Raw genomic sequence first — 15,085 nt, forward strand, 5'->3', positions numbered from 1 at the left:
TGTGGCCTCAGCTCCAGCTTCAGGACTTTGTATCTATCAAAACACAAGCAAGTCTGTCCCTGCAGGGACTGGAGCATTTTCTCAAAATCCTGGAAGTGAAGAATGGGTCCTGATATGAGAAATAAAATACTGATTAGTTCAATTAACTCACCTGCTGCTGCTCAGGTGACTGGGAATTGTTTGCAAAGCTCCTCTAAGAGTGGCCACTTCCATGGGGAATGCTTCCCTGTCCTGGTCACAGGAGGTTTGTCCTGGGTTGCTCTCATCTGTCTCGTTAGTGCACACTCTGAGGATGTGTTGTCTGTGAGCTGCACAGGTTTGTGACTGAATTCCCTTCTTGGTAAATGCTGTACCTCAATGCCTGGGTGACATTTCACCCCTGGGCTGTTCTAATGAGGAGCAGAGGAACAAAGAGAGGAAATGATCAATGGGTGGGTGCTGGTCAGCCATGCCATGGATGTGTAATCCACTTCCAGCCTGTTGTGATGCTCCAGCCCTGCCTAAAAAGCACTAAAAGCAGAGCTCCTGCAGGGCTGGGCAGTGCCAGGCAGTTTCTAAATGAAGTTTCCCTGACCTTGTGCAGGGGATGGGCCCTGTCAAGCCTGGAGTGCTGGGGCTGGGACATCCCCAGTGCAGGCTCCATTTGTTCCCTGCTGTTTACAGCTGGGAATTGCTGAGATTGCTCTGTGTGCAGGGGGCTGCAGGACCTGAATGCTAAAATGCTCCTATTTGCTAACAGATTTATGTTTTAATTTAAAATTAATTCCAGTTTAAATTAATAATTTAACCCTTAATTAGGAGCATGTTTTCATCCCAAGCAGATTAGTTAGGCTGAGGCAAAATTCACTTTGCTGCAGAAAAGACAATCACATTTCTTTAATCAGTGCCTAGCAGAGACTGTTGCATGCATTTGTTTTCCTCTCACTGAATTAACTTTCCCTGCTCTCTGCCTCTGAGACAGACTCATCAGTTAGAGAGAGCTCAAGGAAGTTCATTTTCACACAGTAACAAGGACAACCAGTGTCCTGAAATTCTGACTGTCAGGTGACTCAATGAAGTCATCCTGGCATCACACCCGAGCAAAAGAGACTGAAATCAGAATAAATGCAGTTTTAGAATGCTGCAGTTGGGAGTTACCACAGGAGTCACCAGAGCCAGCAGGCTTGAGGAGATCTTCCTAAAAAAGCAAAACCAGCCAGCCTTGCTGCACTGTTTATATCACATGTATAGAAACTCCCAAAGTTTCCTTGACTCACTTTTAGTGTGCTAACAGTTTTTTCTTCCTGGTCCATTGCATCTATTTCCTCCTGCTTTGTTCCCCATTGTGAGGGAAAAAAAAATTCTTAGTTTTTGCAAGAAATTGAGTAAGTTGAGTAAAAGCAACTGCTGTTCACAGCTGGTTTCCATGCTAAAATTAGAGATTCTATGAAGACTTCCTATGCTAATTCCTAAGATTTTTTTCAACTGAATTGCAACCAAAGCCATGGTAGTTGCCTGAAAAAGCCAAAGCTTCTTCTATCAGTACATGCAATCCAATTTGTCTGACAGAGAAATTAATGCCTTTTGAAGTAACAACTTTATTTTTTCTCTCTTACATATCAGAATTTAAATAATTATTAGGAAAGGAATAATTATACGTAGACAATATTTTTCATTGGCACTTCCAGTTCTGAGCTTCAGTTTGAAGTGTAAATGTTTTTTGTTTTTTCACCTTTGGGCTGCAGTTGTGAGTAATCTGAAATTGGTCTGACAGGCAAAGACAGAAAGTGCAAGACAGCCTGAGGGGAAGACATGAGATTGGGATGCCCTTGCTAGGGCACATTGGGACAGCAGGAATCTGACTGGCTCACCCCCCCACTGACCATCACCACCTTTTCTTAAATGAGGTCCATGAGTTTTTCCCTGAGGGGTGAAAGAGACATTGATTAATGGAGCAGTTTCTTTACCCCTCTAAATCTGTCTTTTTCTAATACAAGCTTGCTTACTTGTGTTAAATTCATTGCTTTTATTAAAATAGTGGTGGAAGGGTTTTTCTTTTTGGTCATTGCATTAACTAACATATATATTTATTAAAAGATTCTGCTGTATAGAATCATAAATACATCGTTGCCTTGTGGGTGACTGCCCAAAAATGTAAAAGTGTCCATTCAAGGTGGCTAGCAAAACCATTGAAATTTAATGTCAGGTAGCAAGTTTCCACAAGAAGTTTTAATGGAAGTTCTCTGTATTAATGAGGCAGATGAAGTGTGATCTTTATTCCTTATTGTGTTTGCTTAGTTATTATTGCTGGTAAGAAGGGGATTGACATCTTTTGTGCCTGGCTTGCTGTCTCAGGGCTGGGAACAGAGGCAGTAAAGTCACTGGAGGTTCCTCTGTCGTAAAAGGCTGCAAAAATAACAGCTACACAAAAAAAAAACCCAAACCCAGTTGTTTCCTTCTGCATTTCATCCTGGTGGAGGGATGTAAGAAGGACTTAGGTTTCCTTTATTTCCTCCAGTTAAATGGGAATCCCCAACCCCCCTGGCAGCTTTGTGGAGAGGGGAACACCACAAGTGCCAGCTGGACGGGCTGTGCCGGGTCGGACAGGTCCGTGCTGCTCACACAAGGTCACTTTCAGCAGTTCTGCTATTCTTTAGCAGTTCTTACAATTCTGCTGTAACAGATTGTCTGCTGGGGCTGTGACTCAGAGGCTCAGGCTCTGGGTTGTTTCCTCAGGGCTTTCAGGAGAGAACTTGGAGCAGGAGCTGTCTTTGCCAGCTGCTTTCCTGCAGCCTGGAAGTCAGAGGGAGCAGCTGCAGCCAAGCACTGCTGTTTGCCAGGGCTGGGAAGTGCTGAAGGGTGGCTGAGATTGGCACTTCCCTGTGAAACCCTTTGTGCTCCTCCTGCTGTCCCTTGTTGGAGGATGTTTCAGAGAAGAGCAGAGTAGTTGTTCTCTCACCATTCACCAGAGCATTTCACTCAGGTCTTCGGCATCAGGAGCTAACCAACAAATCTGCCTTGCCCAGGTGTTTATTTAGGTTTTGGGGATAGACAAGAACAGTCCCTCCCTCCTCCATCGCTTGAAAAGCTGCTGGGATATCTCTTCAGAGCTTTTTCCCACCTCAGGCTGCCTGGCTTAGACTTTGCTAACCCCCAAAAAAATCTTTCTTATAGAGGTCGTGCAAGTTCCTCATAGTGTCAGAAGCAGCTCATTGACATGATCATTCAAAAATGGAAAAGATCTTTCTCTGTTCAGGTTATTTTCTTGGTATTGGCTTACTTATCTTCTCTCTGCTGCTAACATTTTCTTACAAGGGCACAATCAGTGTGCCCTTGTAAGAAAATGTTAACAGCAGAGAGAAGATAAAGTTAGCTTCTTATGCAGGGTAGGGCCAAAGTTTTGGTAAATTAAGCAGAAGAGAAGGAAAAGGAGTGAAGTTCTCAAAATGAAGCGTGGAAAATGTTTCTTCTTAGTGGTGAAATATACTGTTTTGTTTTCCAGGAAAAATTAAATGCAAATCCAAGCTGATGCATGAACTCCATTCTACCAAGATGTTTTATTTCTGTCAGCTCTGATTATGAGAAAAATCTGTAACTTTAGATCATAAATGTCTGCAAACTGTGATCCCCATATGGGTAGGTTCCAGGGCAGTAGTCACAGGTTAGAATCAAGATGTCCATGGAATTTAAAACTCTCTCCCCTGTTACTTTGCAGCCTGTCGAGCTGGGTTCTACAAAGCCTCTGCAGGCAATGTGAAGTGTGCCAAATGCCCCCCTCACAGCTCCACCTACGAAGATGCATCTCTGAACTGCAGGTGTGAAAAGAATTACTTTCGCTCTGAGAAAGACCCTCCATCCATGGCTTGCACCAGTGAGTAGCTCATTCTGCTCGGGGCTGTCATTCTTGCTGCTCCATCTGTCCCTCCACAACAGCTCGCCTGCTTGCTTCCTCTCATGTCCCACTGCAGTCAGCCATCCACTCCCTCTCGTGTCTTCTTGAGTGTTGGACAGGCTGCTGGAACTTGGTGGGCTGGGTTTGTGTCTTTTCTGATTTCATTTTCTCCTTTTTGTACCCTGTCAGACTCGAGAAGGAGAAGTAGGATTTTTTTATTGCTACCAGTACTCAGCCCTCAATCCTGAACTGCACCCTGAGGGAACTCTCTATTTATAAGAAAACGTGGTTCTTGTTAGCCTAGGTCTGTAATCTAGTGAAACACTGTGGGAGTCTCCGCAGGAAATAACCAGAAGAGTTTGGGTATTAAGGTTTTTTTTATTTTGTTTCTGTGCCTTTGTTACTCCCATTTTGGAGCACCCTTGGGGAGAAAATCTCACTCCCTGCTTTCCCTTTCCCAGGACCACCATCCGCCCCGAGAAACGTCATCTCCAACATCAACGAGACCTCCGTCATCCTGGACTGGAGCTGGCCCCTGGACACGGGGGGCAGGAAGGATGTCACCTTCAACATCGTCTGCAAGAAGTGCTCGGGGGGCAGCCGGCTGTGCGAGCCCTGCAGCGACAACGTGCGCTTCCTGCCGCGCCAGAGCGGCCTCACCAACACCACCGTGACCGTGGTGGACCTGCTGGCACACACCAACTACACCTTCGAGATCGACGCGCTCAACGGCGTCTCCGACCTCAGCACCCTGGCCAGGCAGTTTGCTGCTGTCAGCATCACCACCAACCAGGCTGGTGAGTCTCTCTCTGCTCTCCTTTCCTTTGAGGCTGCTGGCTTTTGTGCACCCATTGTGGTTTTGGGGTTCCCAGATGAAGCAAGGAATGATGAATCTGACTCCATGTGGTATTTTCGGGCTCCCCCGTCGTGGAGAGGAAAGATGAATCTGACTCCATGTTCTTAGAGGGCTAATTTATTATTCTATTCTATTCTATTCTATTCTATTCTATTCTATTCTATTCTATTCTATTCTATTCTATTCTATTCTATTCTATTCTATTCTATTCTATTCTATTCTATCCTACTCTATTCTATTCTATCCTACTCTATTCTATTCTATCCTACTCTATTCTATCCTACTCTATTCTATCCTACTCTATTCTATCCTACTCTATTCTATCCTACTCTATTCTACTCTATCCTACTCTATTCTACTCTATCCTACTCTATTCTGCTATACTAAAACTATATTAAAGAATAGAGAAAGGATACTTACAGAAGGCTTAACAAGACACTAAGGAAAAACTCGTGACTCCTTCCAGAGTCCGACGCAGCTGGCTGTGATTGGTCATTAAGTTAAAACAATTCAGGTGAAACCAATCAAACAACCACCTGTTGGTGAACAAGCTCCAAACCACATTCCAAAGCAGCAAAACACAAGAGAAGCAAATGAGATAATATTGTTTTCCTTTCTTTCTCTGAGGCTTCTCAGCTTCCCAGCAGAAGGAATCCTGGCAAAGGGATTTTTCAGAAAATATGACAGTGACAACTCCATGTTCTCAGAAGGCTAATTTATTATTTTATGATACTATATTGTATTAGAGAATGCTATACTAAACTGTACTAAAGAATACAGAAAGGATACTTCCAGAATGCTAAAAAGATAATAATGAAAACTCGTGACTCTTTCCAGAGTCCTGACACAGCCTGGCCCTGATTGGCCAAAGAGTGAAAACAACTCCCAGCAGAAACCAATGGAACAATCACCTGTGGGTAAACAATCTCCAAACACATTGCACATGTGAGAACAGCACAGGAGAAGCAAATGTGATAATTATTGTTTTCGTTTTTCTCTGAGACTTCTCAGCTTCCCAGGGTAAAAATCCTGGGCAAAGGGATTTTTCAGAGAATGTGAATACCACATGCACCTTTGTTTCCTCTCCCTGATTTGCAGAATCTGCTCTGTGCCAGGGTGACTAATTTTCTGGGATATTCTAGTAAAACTAAAAGTAGAAACAAACCCAGTGTGTGTTTCTGTCAAAGAACCTGGCAGCATGACTGTTATGATTAACTCCCAGTTCCCAGTTAATAGTCTCTAATAGCAGGCTCACATGATTCCTTAGCCAGAATGTGTTTTATTAATAAAACCAGATTTTAATAAAACACTCATTTCAGTAATCTCCAACGTAAATTACTGTAGTAATCTTAGTGATTAATTTTGATTAAATAGAAGTGAAAAAAGTCTTTGATTTTAGATGCATAGAAAGCTAACATTAAATTAGAGAGGTTGAAAACACAGCTTTTTTTTTTTTTTTTTTTTTTTACTCCTTTACAAGTTGTCTCACCAACTCTGAATTATTGCCAACATGATGGGGGTGTGGAGCTGAATACTGAATCAGATGGTGGTGTCACAGTTGATGGGGTACAAAAGGGCTGCTCTCCTTCTGTGGAGACTTATTAAAGCCTTTGAGGCCCTGCATGAGCACAGCAGTGTGCCCTGGCTGCTGGTTTAGAGCCTTTGTCATCACTGCACTGTTCTGCCATTTGCTTTTCATTTGACATGGTTCCATTTATCTGAAAGCTGTGAAGAATCTAGACTCTTTCCTGGCATTTGGTTGGGTGTGAAATTTTTTAGGAGCAATGTGTGCCAGTGAAGAGAGAGACTCGATGCTGCAATTTCTGTTCTTGTGCTCCATGCAGCTTCCATTAGGAGGCTTTGTGCAGAAAACATGCATGTGTTCAGTGAGCCTCCTCCCACGTCCTCCCATCCCACACCATGTCCCCAAAATACTTCCAGTTCTGTCTTCCTGAAACCACAGACAAGTTCACATTGTTCTAAGTAGGCATCCTCCTGGTGGGCTGTGTTACTGCAATGTTTTTCACTGTAGAGGGTGTATGTTTTCTCCTTAAATCACAGATAGCTGTAGTGGGAGGCATAAAAATGTGAGAACAGGCTACTTCCTGACCCCAGTCACTACATTTCCCAATGCTTTGGGGGGCTGTCTAACTGTGCAGTAGGCAGACAGAGGTGAATCCACCCAATTCAGCCCTGGAACCTGCATTTTATGTCCATTCAATTTGTTGCTGTTATAGTTCATTGTTTTGGATTTTCAGATCAGTGACTTGGAGCATCCTTGTTAAGTTGCCCACAGTTTTCTCCTGTTTCTCTGATCAAAGGTGTTGCCTTTCAGCTTATTCATCAGCACAGCAGGTCGAAATCACCTGAGGACAGTCCACAAAAAATAAAACTGTCCAGGGTCAGGGAAGTTCTTTCTCTGCAGAGGCCTCCTGCTTTGCAGCATGCTTCCCTAGGGCCCAGAGCTGCTGCCTTTGCACTGCAAGGTGGATTTTTATTTTGCTGTGGAACACACAGTACCTGGAATGTGGCAAAGTCAAAAGCATTTCTGGCAGCAGCACCTCTGTTCACTGTAACCCACTGGCTGCTAAAGCAGTTTATTTTCTGCTTTTATGCATGGCCCATTTTTTCTTTAAGTACTTTTAGGTGATGTGGGTTAGTACAGGCTTAATTGTGCTATCTCTTGATCATGCCAATTGGTTTATTGTATCAGAATCCCCCTAGAAACTCTGCAAGTTGTTAAAATTAGACCTTAAGTATGTATATAAGCAGTCTCTTAAAGTATAATTACAAAAACATAATTGCATTCCCTCACTGGTCAGATCACAAAAGGCATATATCACAAGCACATTTTTAGCTCTGTCTAGAATGCTGTCCCTAGAGAGCTTTTTTACAGCTTTATCCTTAATTTCCATGTACCATATCCAAATGGGTTGGGTCTGGGTTGCCAAGAAGGGTCACAAATCCAGGTTAGACCAGAGGGGCCATGGGGCAGAGCAAGCAGAAGGAGCAAAATTAAAACCCTGTAGAGGGTAGATGGGAACAAGAGGGTCAAGTCTATGACCCTCTTTTTGCAACAGCATTTTCCTGGCAGCTGCTCCACATCAATCTGAATATTCTGTCTCAAAACACCAACTTTGCATGTGCATCTTCCTGAACTCTTACCCCTTCCATTGTTTAGTGATGATTCAGTGTTCATGCTTCCAGCAAAATTATTATTAACATCAAAGTTTTGTGAAAATAATTAAATTTTCTGTATTTTTCCAATCTACTCATGCCAATTCCCAAATATTTTCCTTTTATTTCCCCCCTAATATCTCAGTTCTTTATTTGGCCTCTCCACAGGTGAGTTGTGCACCTGCAAAATTTTCATTCCTTTCTCTGTCAGAGACTTTTCCTAGAGGAAGCTTAGAGAGCAACCAGCCCTGCATCCAAACCGAGGCATCCTATGCAAAGCTACATTATAAATAATAACAAGATATAAATGATAGCCCCAGATCTACTTTATATCACCTCAAGCTTCTCTTGACAAGCAGTAGTTTGATTATCTAGAGTCTCTTTCTTTATTTTTTATACTTCTAAAAGCCAGGAGGCAGAACAAGCCATGTAACTTCTTTAATCATCTTGCTTAATCATTGAACCCAGGCAGGAAAAGCCATAGGAAATCAGTTTAAGGACACAGTAACCAGTAAGGCACTATAGAGTTTTTACAAGAGGCCAGGATGAAAATTATTGAAAAAATAACCTTTTGAACAAAAGTAAGGTAGAGATAGAGAAATTAGGATCATTAGGAGTGTTGAAGGGTTTGCAGTATCTTGATCTCCCTGTGCCATTTAAAATTCCAAGCCATGTGTTAATTTCAGCTTGGAGGAATAAACATTTGCAATGGAGAAAGAACCAGTCAATTTTTCAGTCCCGTTTTAAGTAGAGACTTCTGTGGCTCCTTGGAAGGCTTGTTAAATCCTCCTCAGAACCAGAATTTTATTTGCCTGACATCTCTGGCTTCAAGGGAATAAGTTCAGCCCCAAGCTTTGTTTCAATGTATGTATTTGATTATTTGCAGGTACTTTGATGCTATTTATGTGCTCAGCCTGCACTGCACTGTCTTCAGCAGCTCACAAATGATGTGTGATGCTCCCTGTTTAAATAAAATCCATATTTAGAGAGGGTTGTGTGCACTTTACAACCTATATCCCAAGGCAAGTCCCTTAAGTAGATCTGTCTTCTAAGAGAGACAATTTGAGAGAGGCACAGATGTTTGGGGGATGATATATTTCTTTCTTTCCCTATGGCCCTTATAAAAAGGACAAGAAGATAGACTTATTAAAAGTGAGCTAATGACATGATGTAGGGAGTCTCTGGTTCACTGACTGTTATTACAGCTGTGCCCCATTAGGTACTGAATACCTAGGACATGCTTGTTTTCCTGAATGACATTTATCTTTTGAGTTTCAAACATTCCTGGCATAAATAAAGATTTTACGCTCTTCAAATGTGTTTTACAGTTCAGCCCAGAGGCTATTCAAGGATCATTTTAACTCAATAAAACTCCTTTAGGGATATAAAAGGGAAGTGTTTTTAACAATGTCACTCCATGCATAGCCTGTTATTAGCTGGAGACGTTCTGCCTGCAAAGTCTTTGATCCCTTTTTCCCCCTGAACGTCAAGGAGGCTCTGCCAAGGCTTCAAAGTCTGTGACACACACACTGGGCTCTTCAGTCCTCATGTGAACGCTCCTGACCTGACAGAAAGTTCACAGGTGAAGTTTGTGGCTCAGAGAGTTTTTCCTCTTTCAGAGCTTTTAGCTGGTTTCTCCACAGATCACGGTGAGATTTTATTCAGCACTCGGTGGATTTCTTTGCTTGCTTCTGTTAGTCTTCCTCATTTAATATCTTAGTTTGGTACAAGAGTAAAAATGAAGGAATGCAGGTAAGCAGGATGCTTAGTCCTCTTAAATAATAAACCTTAGACTTCTGTCTCTCTCTGTTATCTGTGCTGGCATTCTCAGTAATCACTGAGGGAAATTGTGTTCCTCTCAATTGTAAACACAGCTATCAATTTGCTTTCTGAAGCAATTCCCTCTAGGCAATTTGCAAGCTGGGAAGAGATGGGAAAAATTGTTCCTTTGGATTTGGGGACTGTTCCTGCAATGGGAATTATGAATGTAATACCTGTCAGCATCTACAGAAAAAAGAGGTTTTTTTTTAGCATTCCTTTTAGTAAACTATATCTCGGTGTATATTAAAAAAATGTTTTAAATGAAACAAAAATATTAAACCATCTCCAAATCCAAAAGCATGTGAAAGATGTCAGCACCTTTCAAGTCTTTTCTGTTTGAGGTTCTTCTTTCCTGATGAACCTCCACAAATGCAGCTGCTCCAAATGACAGGGCAAGAAGTTTGAGAAATTTTGTCTCTTTTCTTGTACTGAGCAGGTGGAAAATACTTACTGACAAACCAGTTCAGGAGCTCTTGGTGATTACTTAAAAGGAAAGTATTTTATGTCATAAATTACTTATTTGAGGGCAATTGTCTTCTCCAGTTTTGGATAATGGCTTTTTCAGAGATAGTTCTTAAGTATATTCTTACACTCTGCATGGGTTTTCTCTGGTTGAGGAAATAATCAAATTATCACAGAAAGGGAAAGCCTGCTCAGCACCTGAATGTTGATGTTGTGAGCATGGTGAATAAATTCTTCTTTCTGAATGCTTAACTCCAGGAAATGTGAGGCTCTAAAATCCTCAAAGGTAATGTAACAAAGGGGTAGGGAAAGCAAAGAAAAACAGTTTATTTAAACTGATAGGGTCTTAACACATTCAGTGAAAAATATGAACTATTGCAAAGCTCCCACCATCACCACCTCAACAGAGAGCAGAAAGAATAACATTTGTGTTGTGAGTACCTTTGGGATGAATCCTTATGAAAGCACATCCAGCATTTGCCTCCTCTCTGAAATAACAGCTGGGAATGCCACAGCACCATAATTTCCAGTTTCTGAAGCGAGTGCCTTGTGCAGCCTGATCCTCCCCAAAATGGACATGGCATTTCCATGACTTATTATACATGTGTTTAACACATGAGCAAATCAAACCTTTTGTTTGCTCTGGGGAAGGCATTTGCTATCTCTTTTAATAAAAAGAGGGAGAAGTAAGAACATGATTGCGCTACGCTTAATGACGTTTTCTTTTAATTCAGAATTTATTTGTAAAAGTGAGAAATGATCTCTGATAATCACTTGTCCAGTGACAGCTGCTGCCCAGAAGGTTGCCTTTCTGTGCACTTGAGAGGGAAATCAAGCAGCTGCCTTTTGGTGTAATTCCTGCTGAAGCTGCTTGTTTCCCCCTTTCCAGTTCCCTGCAGTCTTTCTTCCTCAGCACCTGTGAAATGCCTGCAGCCACTCTGGAGTCTGTAACCACAGGCTGGAGCCTTTCACAGATGCATTTGGGCACTGCTGCCATAATGCAGGCAGTCATCCATCAGAACAGCCACGAACAAACCAAGTTTTAATTTTTTTTTTCTGTTTCTGGGAGAAATGTGCCCAGCTTTGTTTCATCCAATGGCAGCCTGCTTGAGTTTGCCTTTGAAGTTTTGTCCTGTTTCTTTCCTTCCAGGCTTTCATGTGTGTAAATGTGATCTTGATAGTCCTTCTCCCAGAAACTGTGAGCCTTTTCACCCCCTTCCTTATGATGGAACCCTCCCAGGATCCAGCCTGGGGCTGGTGTGAGGGGCTTTTTGCTGATGAGGGATGAGTGAACTCCCTGATGCCTCGTGGAAGGCATGACAGTCACCCAGTGATGTTACAGAATCAGGTGACATTTTACAGCCCAGGTCATAAAAACAGATTGAGCCGGCTCCAGCTCAAGGAAAAGGTGCAGGAGGACAAACACAGGCACTGTGCAGGTTTAACTACGTGTCCTGGAGATTAAAGGGCAAAGGGCTGTGCCTGCACGTGCCTTGAAGTGGTGGGGAGTTGTATCTGGAGGAGCAGCGTGGAGGGTTTAGCAGGTTTCCAAAGAGTTGTTAAAGTGGGACTGTTTCCTCCTCCTCCTGCCTCCTGGGAGGCACCTGGGGACCTTCTTAGACTGTGCCCCTGGGATGGGGCTTGCTTGCTTCAGCACAATCCTGTAGCAGTGCTTACCAGAGAAAGTGAGTAGGAGTGCAGCCAGAGGAGGTTGGAAACAGGGCAGGTCCTGCTTTCTGTGAGCAGGCTTCTCTCAAACCCCTTCTACACTAATCCACAGAATAGCTGCTGGAGGTGTTAAAGATTCCAAGTCAAAGCACAGCTGTTCACAGACTTCATGTTAGTGTGATCATGTCATGGAGGTGTGACATCATTACACAGATTTGCTTGGGACTCTTAAAAATTGAGTAGTGGAATTGATGGATAAACCCAAAGATAAAAGGTTGGTTCTCAAATTAAAACAGGGGCTGGGTGGTTTTGCATGAGTCAAAATGTGTGTGTAGAGCATTATGAGCAGTGCCAGAGCCAGCACCATGGTGAGTTCACTCCTGTCCTGACTGGGGATGTGGCTCCAGTGTCCCAGAGAAACTAAACCCAGGTAAGAGATCAGTTTGTTCATTCAAACACTGGTATTTCCACTATATATTGCATGATAGTTTTGTGGTTTGGATGCTGGTCCTCTAAGACTGGCAGATTTAGGTTTGAGTCCCAGTGGATCCTACTTTGGATAAGAGAATGCAGATTTAATTTTCAGGTTATGATCTTTATTTACAGCTCTTGTTCCACATTACCCCCTGGGGGTATCATAGACATTAAAGAAAATTTATAGGTTATATCAGATTACAGTATTGTGATTAGATAATAAAAGCATCACTTTTCTAAAGAAAGAAAAAGGAACAAGCCTTCCATTTTTTCAGCAGGGCTGGATTTGAAAATTGAGTAGAACAGTCAATTCTGCTTTGTCACCATTTTTCAGCATAGTTTGGAATATCCTAGGCAAAGCATATTTTACTCTTGTTTGCAAGCAAAAGCTGGAAGTGAGCTGTGAGTCATTTTAGAATTAAATCCTTTCCTAAAATTTAATTTGTGACCTAGAAACCTAAGCCTGCAACAATAGGACTCTAAATGTTTCAGCAGTTGTACACATGTGCCTTCACAGAGTTAATACTGAGTTCTCCCTGCCACAGGACAGGGAATTTTCTTCCAGTGCATTTATACATCTGTAAGCCAGCCACATATGAAAACAATAACCAAGAAATAAGGAAAAAGTCAATAAGGAAATTTCTATATAGCTGCTATTAAACTGGAGGAAAACAAATCATCTGTTGGGGTCAGTTTCAGTGGGAAATCAATTTGAGCAGAGTTTTATTGTCGTCTCTGCAGATCCTTCATGTTATTTGCTTGCACCTTTAATAGTCATGACTGAGGAGGTTTTTACACTTGAGCCTGAGCTCCCTGAATCATTGTGTTTGTTACCTTTTCAACATCCACATTCCCAGTTGTCACAAATGCTACCTAACAACAGCGAGCGCTCAAAGTACATTTCCCCTCTTAGCTCCAGGGAGTGTTCAAGGTTCCTGTTAAGTGCTCCAAGCAGTTAGGCTGCAGTGCCAGACAAATTTGAACCATGTGAAGTGTAAAAAATGCCTCTCTGTGCAATGCATGGGGCTGCTGAGACTGAAACTCTTCATGTATGTCCACACAAGCCTAAAGTTAGTCATGAAAATCCAGTTACTATTGAAGAAGTTGAGTGCTAATACATGAATCAAAATAGAATACATTAAAATGTATATACATAAATATGTATTTATATATTACATTAAAATGTAAATACCTGGTGGCATACGAGACATGGGATTAATTAAAAAATCACTGAAACATCTTCTTAGTCTAAAAAAGTACCCCCCTAAAGTTTTACCTTTAGGTGCAAGTTTTCTAAATGGTGAACTAATTTAACCTTTGCATTCCTGTGGATACTCTCATATAGTTTTTAAAATTTCAATTAATCCCAAAAAGCTTAATAATGTCTCATTATTTGCTAACCCAGTTGTTTTGTCAGTGAGAGCTGAAGATTTAAGATAGAAATTTGTTTTTTAAATATCAATTTAAGTTATAAAAATAATGGAAATTCAATGAAAAATGGCTGTTCTAAATATCATGTATTTCTCTTCCTTTTTGTAGCCTGATTTTGAATTCCATCTCATCCTGATGTGGTTATTTATTTCTCTTTAGGAAACTCTTGACTCTCTTTCCTTCCTATGGAATACTAAAGTCTGAGCATTGTTGCACATGGTGATGCCTTCACTGTTTATAGGTTTATAATGTTAACTGCCTTTACTTTGATTTTTCTCTGTGCTGCATTTTCAGATGCTTCCAATTAAATAGTGAAATACAGTAACTGAGCTGCTCTGATGTTACACAATGGAAATTAAGGCTGACTTCTGTTTAGACTGTATTTAGAACAGAGCTTATAAAGTTTTACATTGTATTCTGGGCATGGGTACAAAAAAAAAAATTAATTAAATGGTCCAACTGTCAGGTTATTTCTCCAAAGTACACCCCAGCCCTGGGTTGGGACCATATTCAGGTTGCCTTAGCTCTTACTGTATCTTAAATTCATTGATTACAGTAGATTTAAGCACAAGCTTAGAAGTTATCTGAACAAGGTATTTTCTTTAATTGGGTTCAAGCCTTCTAACATTTTTCAAACCCACCTATCTAACAGGTATAGCAAAATAAAATAAAAAACAAATCCAAAAGAATGCATTAAAATTTAAAACTGTGTCAGTCCAGCTTGTCACTGACCAACAAAGAAAGGTTTTGTGCTGGGAATTTTTTCCATTTTGTCTCACCTTGTGTGGGATCAAAGGTGGCTGAAACATGATGTTCCCTTGATTATTTATCTCCCCGCCCAGAGCCCATGCAGTGGGATTTTGGTTCTTCCAGACACTCTGGATGTCTCATTTCTGAGCAGCTTTGGGAACCCTGGGGATTAGGGAAGGTATATGAATGTTTTATAATGTTATTGATAACTGCAGAGCAGATGTTTTCTAATAAACTGCTGTGAGATAAGTTACTGGTAGCATCTGCAGAGATGTGTGCAAATGAGCTCAACATAATTAATTCTGTGTTAGGAGAAAGCTTGTTTTTAAAAGTTTGTCTGTATTGGAGCATGCAAGATAGTTTCAGCCTGCCTTGAGAATCTTTTAGAGCAAAATTACCGTAATTTATTAGGGGGAAAGCCATTTCTGTTAATCATATATTAATTATTCATAAAATCAGTATTAATTTTACCTTAATGGGAAGTGTTACCAGCTGGGTACTGGGCTTGAAAATCTATTCACATACCAAAAAAAAAAAAAAACAAACAAACAAAAAAACAGGGATAAATAGCTTGA

General features: G+C 41.4%; 1 protein-coding gene across 4 annotated transcripts in view; it reads left to right on the plus strand.

Moving 5' to 3' along the window:
- Nucleotides 1–15,085, plus strand: part of EPHA3 (EPH receptor A3) — a 176,508-nt gene that overhangs the window by 110,021 nt on the left and 51,402 nt on the right. For all 4 annotated transcript variants that reach the window (XM_059871604.1, XM_059871610.1, XM_059871617.1 and 1 more), the window contains exons 4-5: nucleotides 3,695–3,850; nucleotides 4,333–4,668. In XM_059871604.1, coding sequence (XP_059727587.1) covers nucleotides 3,695–3,850; nucleotides 4,333–4,668 — 492 coding nt within the window. The remainder of the gene's footprint in view (nucleotides 1–3,694; nucleotides 3,851–4,332; nucleotides 4,669–15,085) is intronic.

The sequence above is a fragment of the Haemorhous mexicanus genome, chromosome 2 (assembly GCF_027477595.1).
Source record: "Haemorhous mexicanus isolate bHaeMex1 chromosome 2, bHaeMex1.pri, whole genome shotgun sequence".
Classification (NCBI taxonomy): Eukaryota; Metazoa; Chordata; class Aves; order Passeriformes; family Fringillidae; genus Haemorhous; species Haemorhous mexicanus.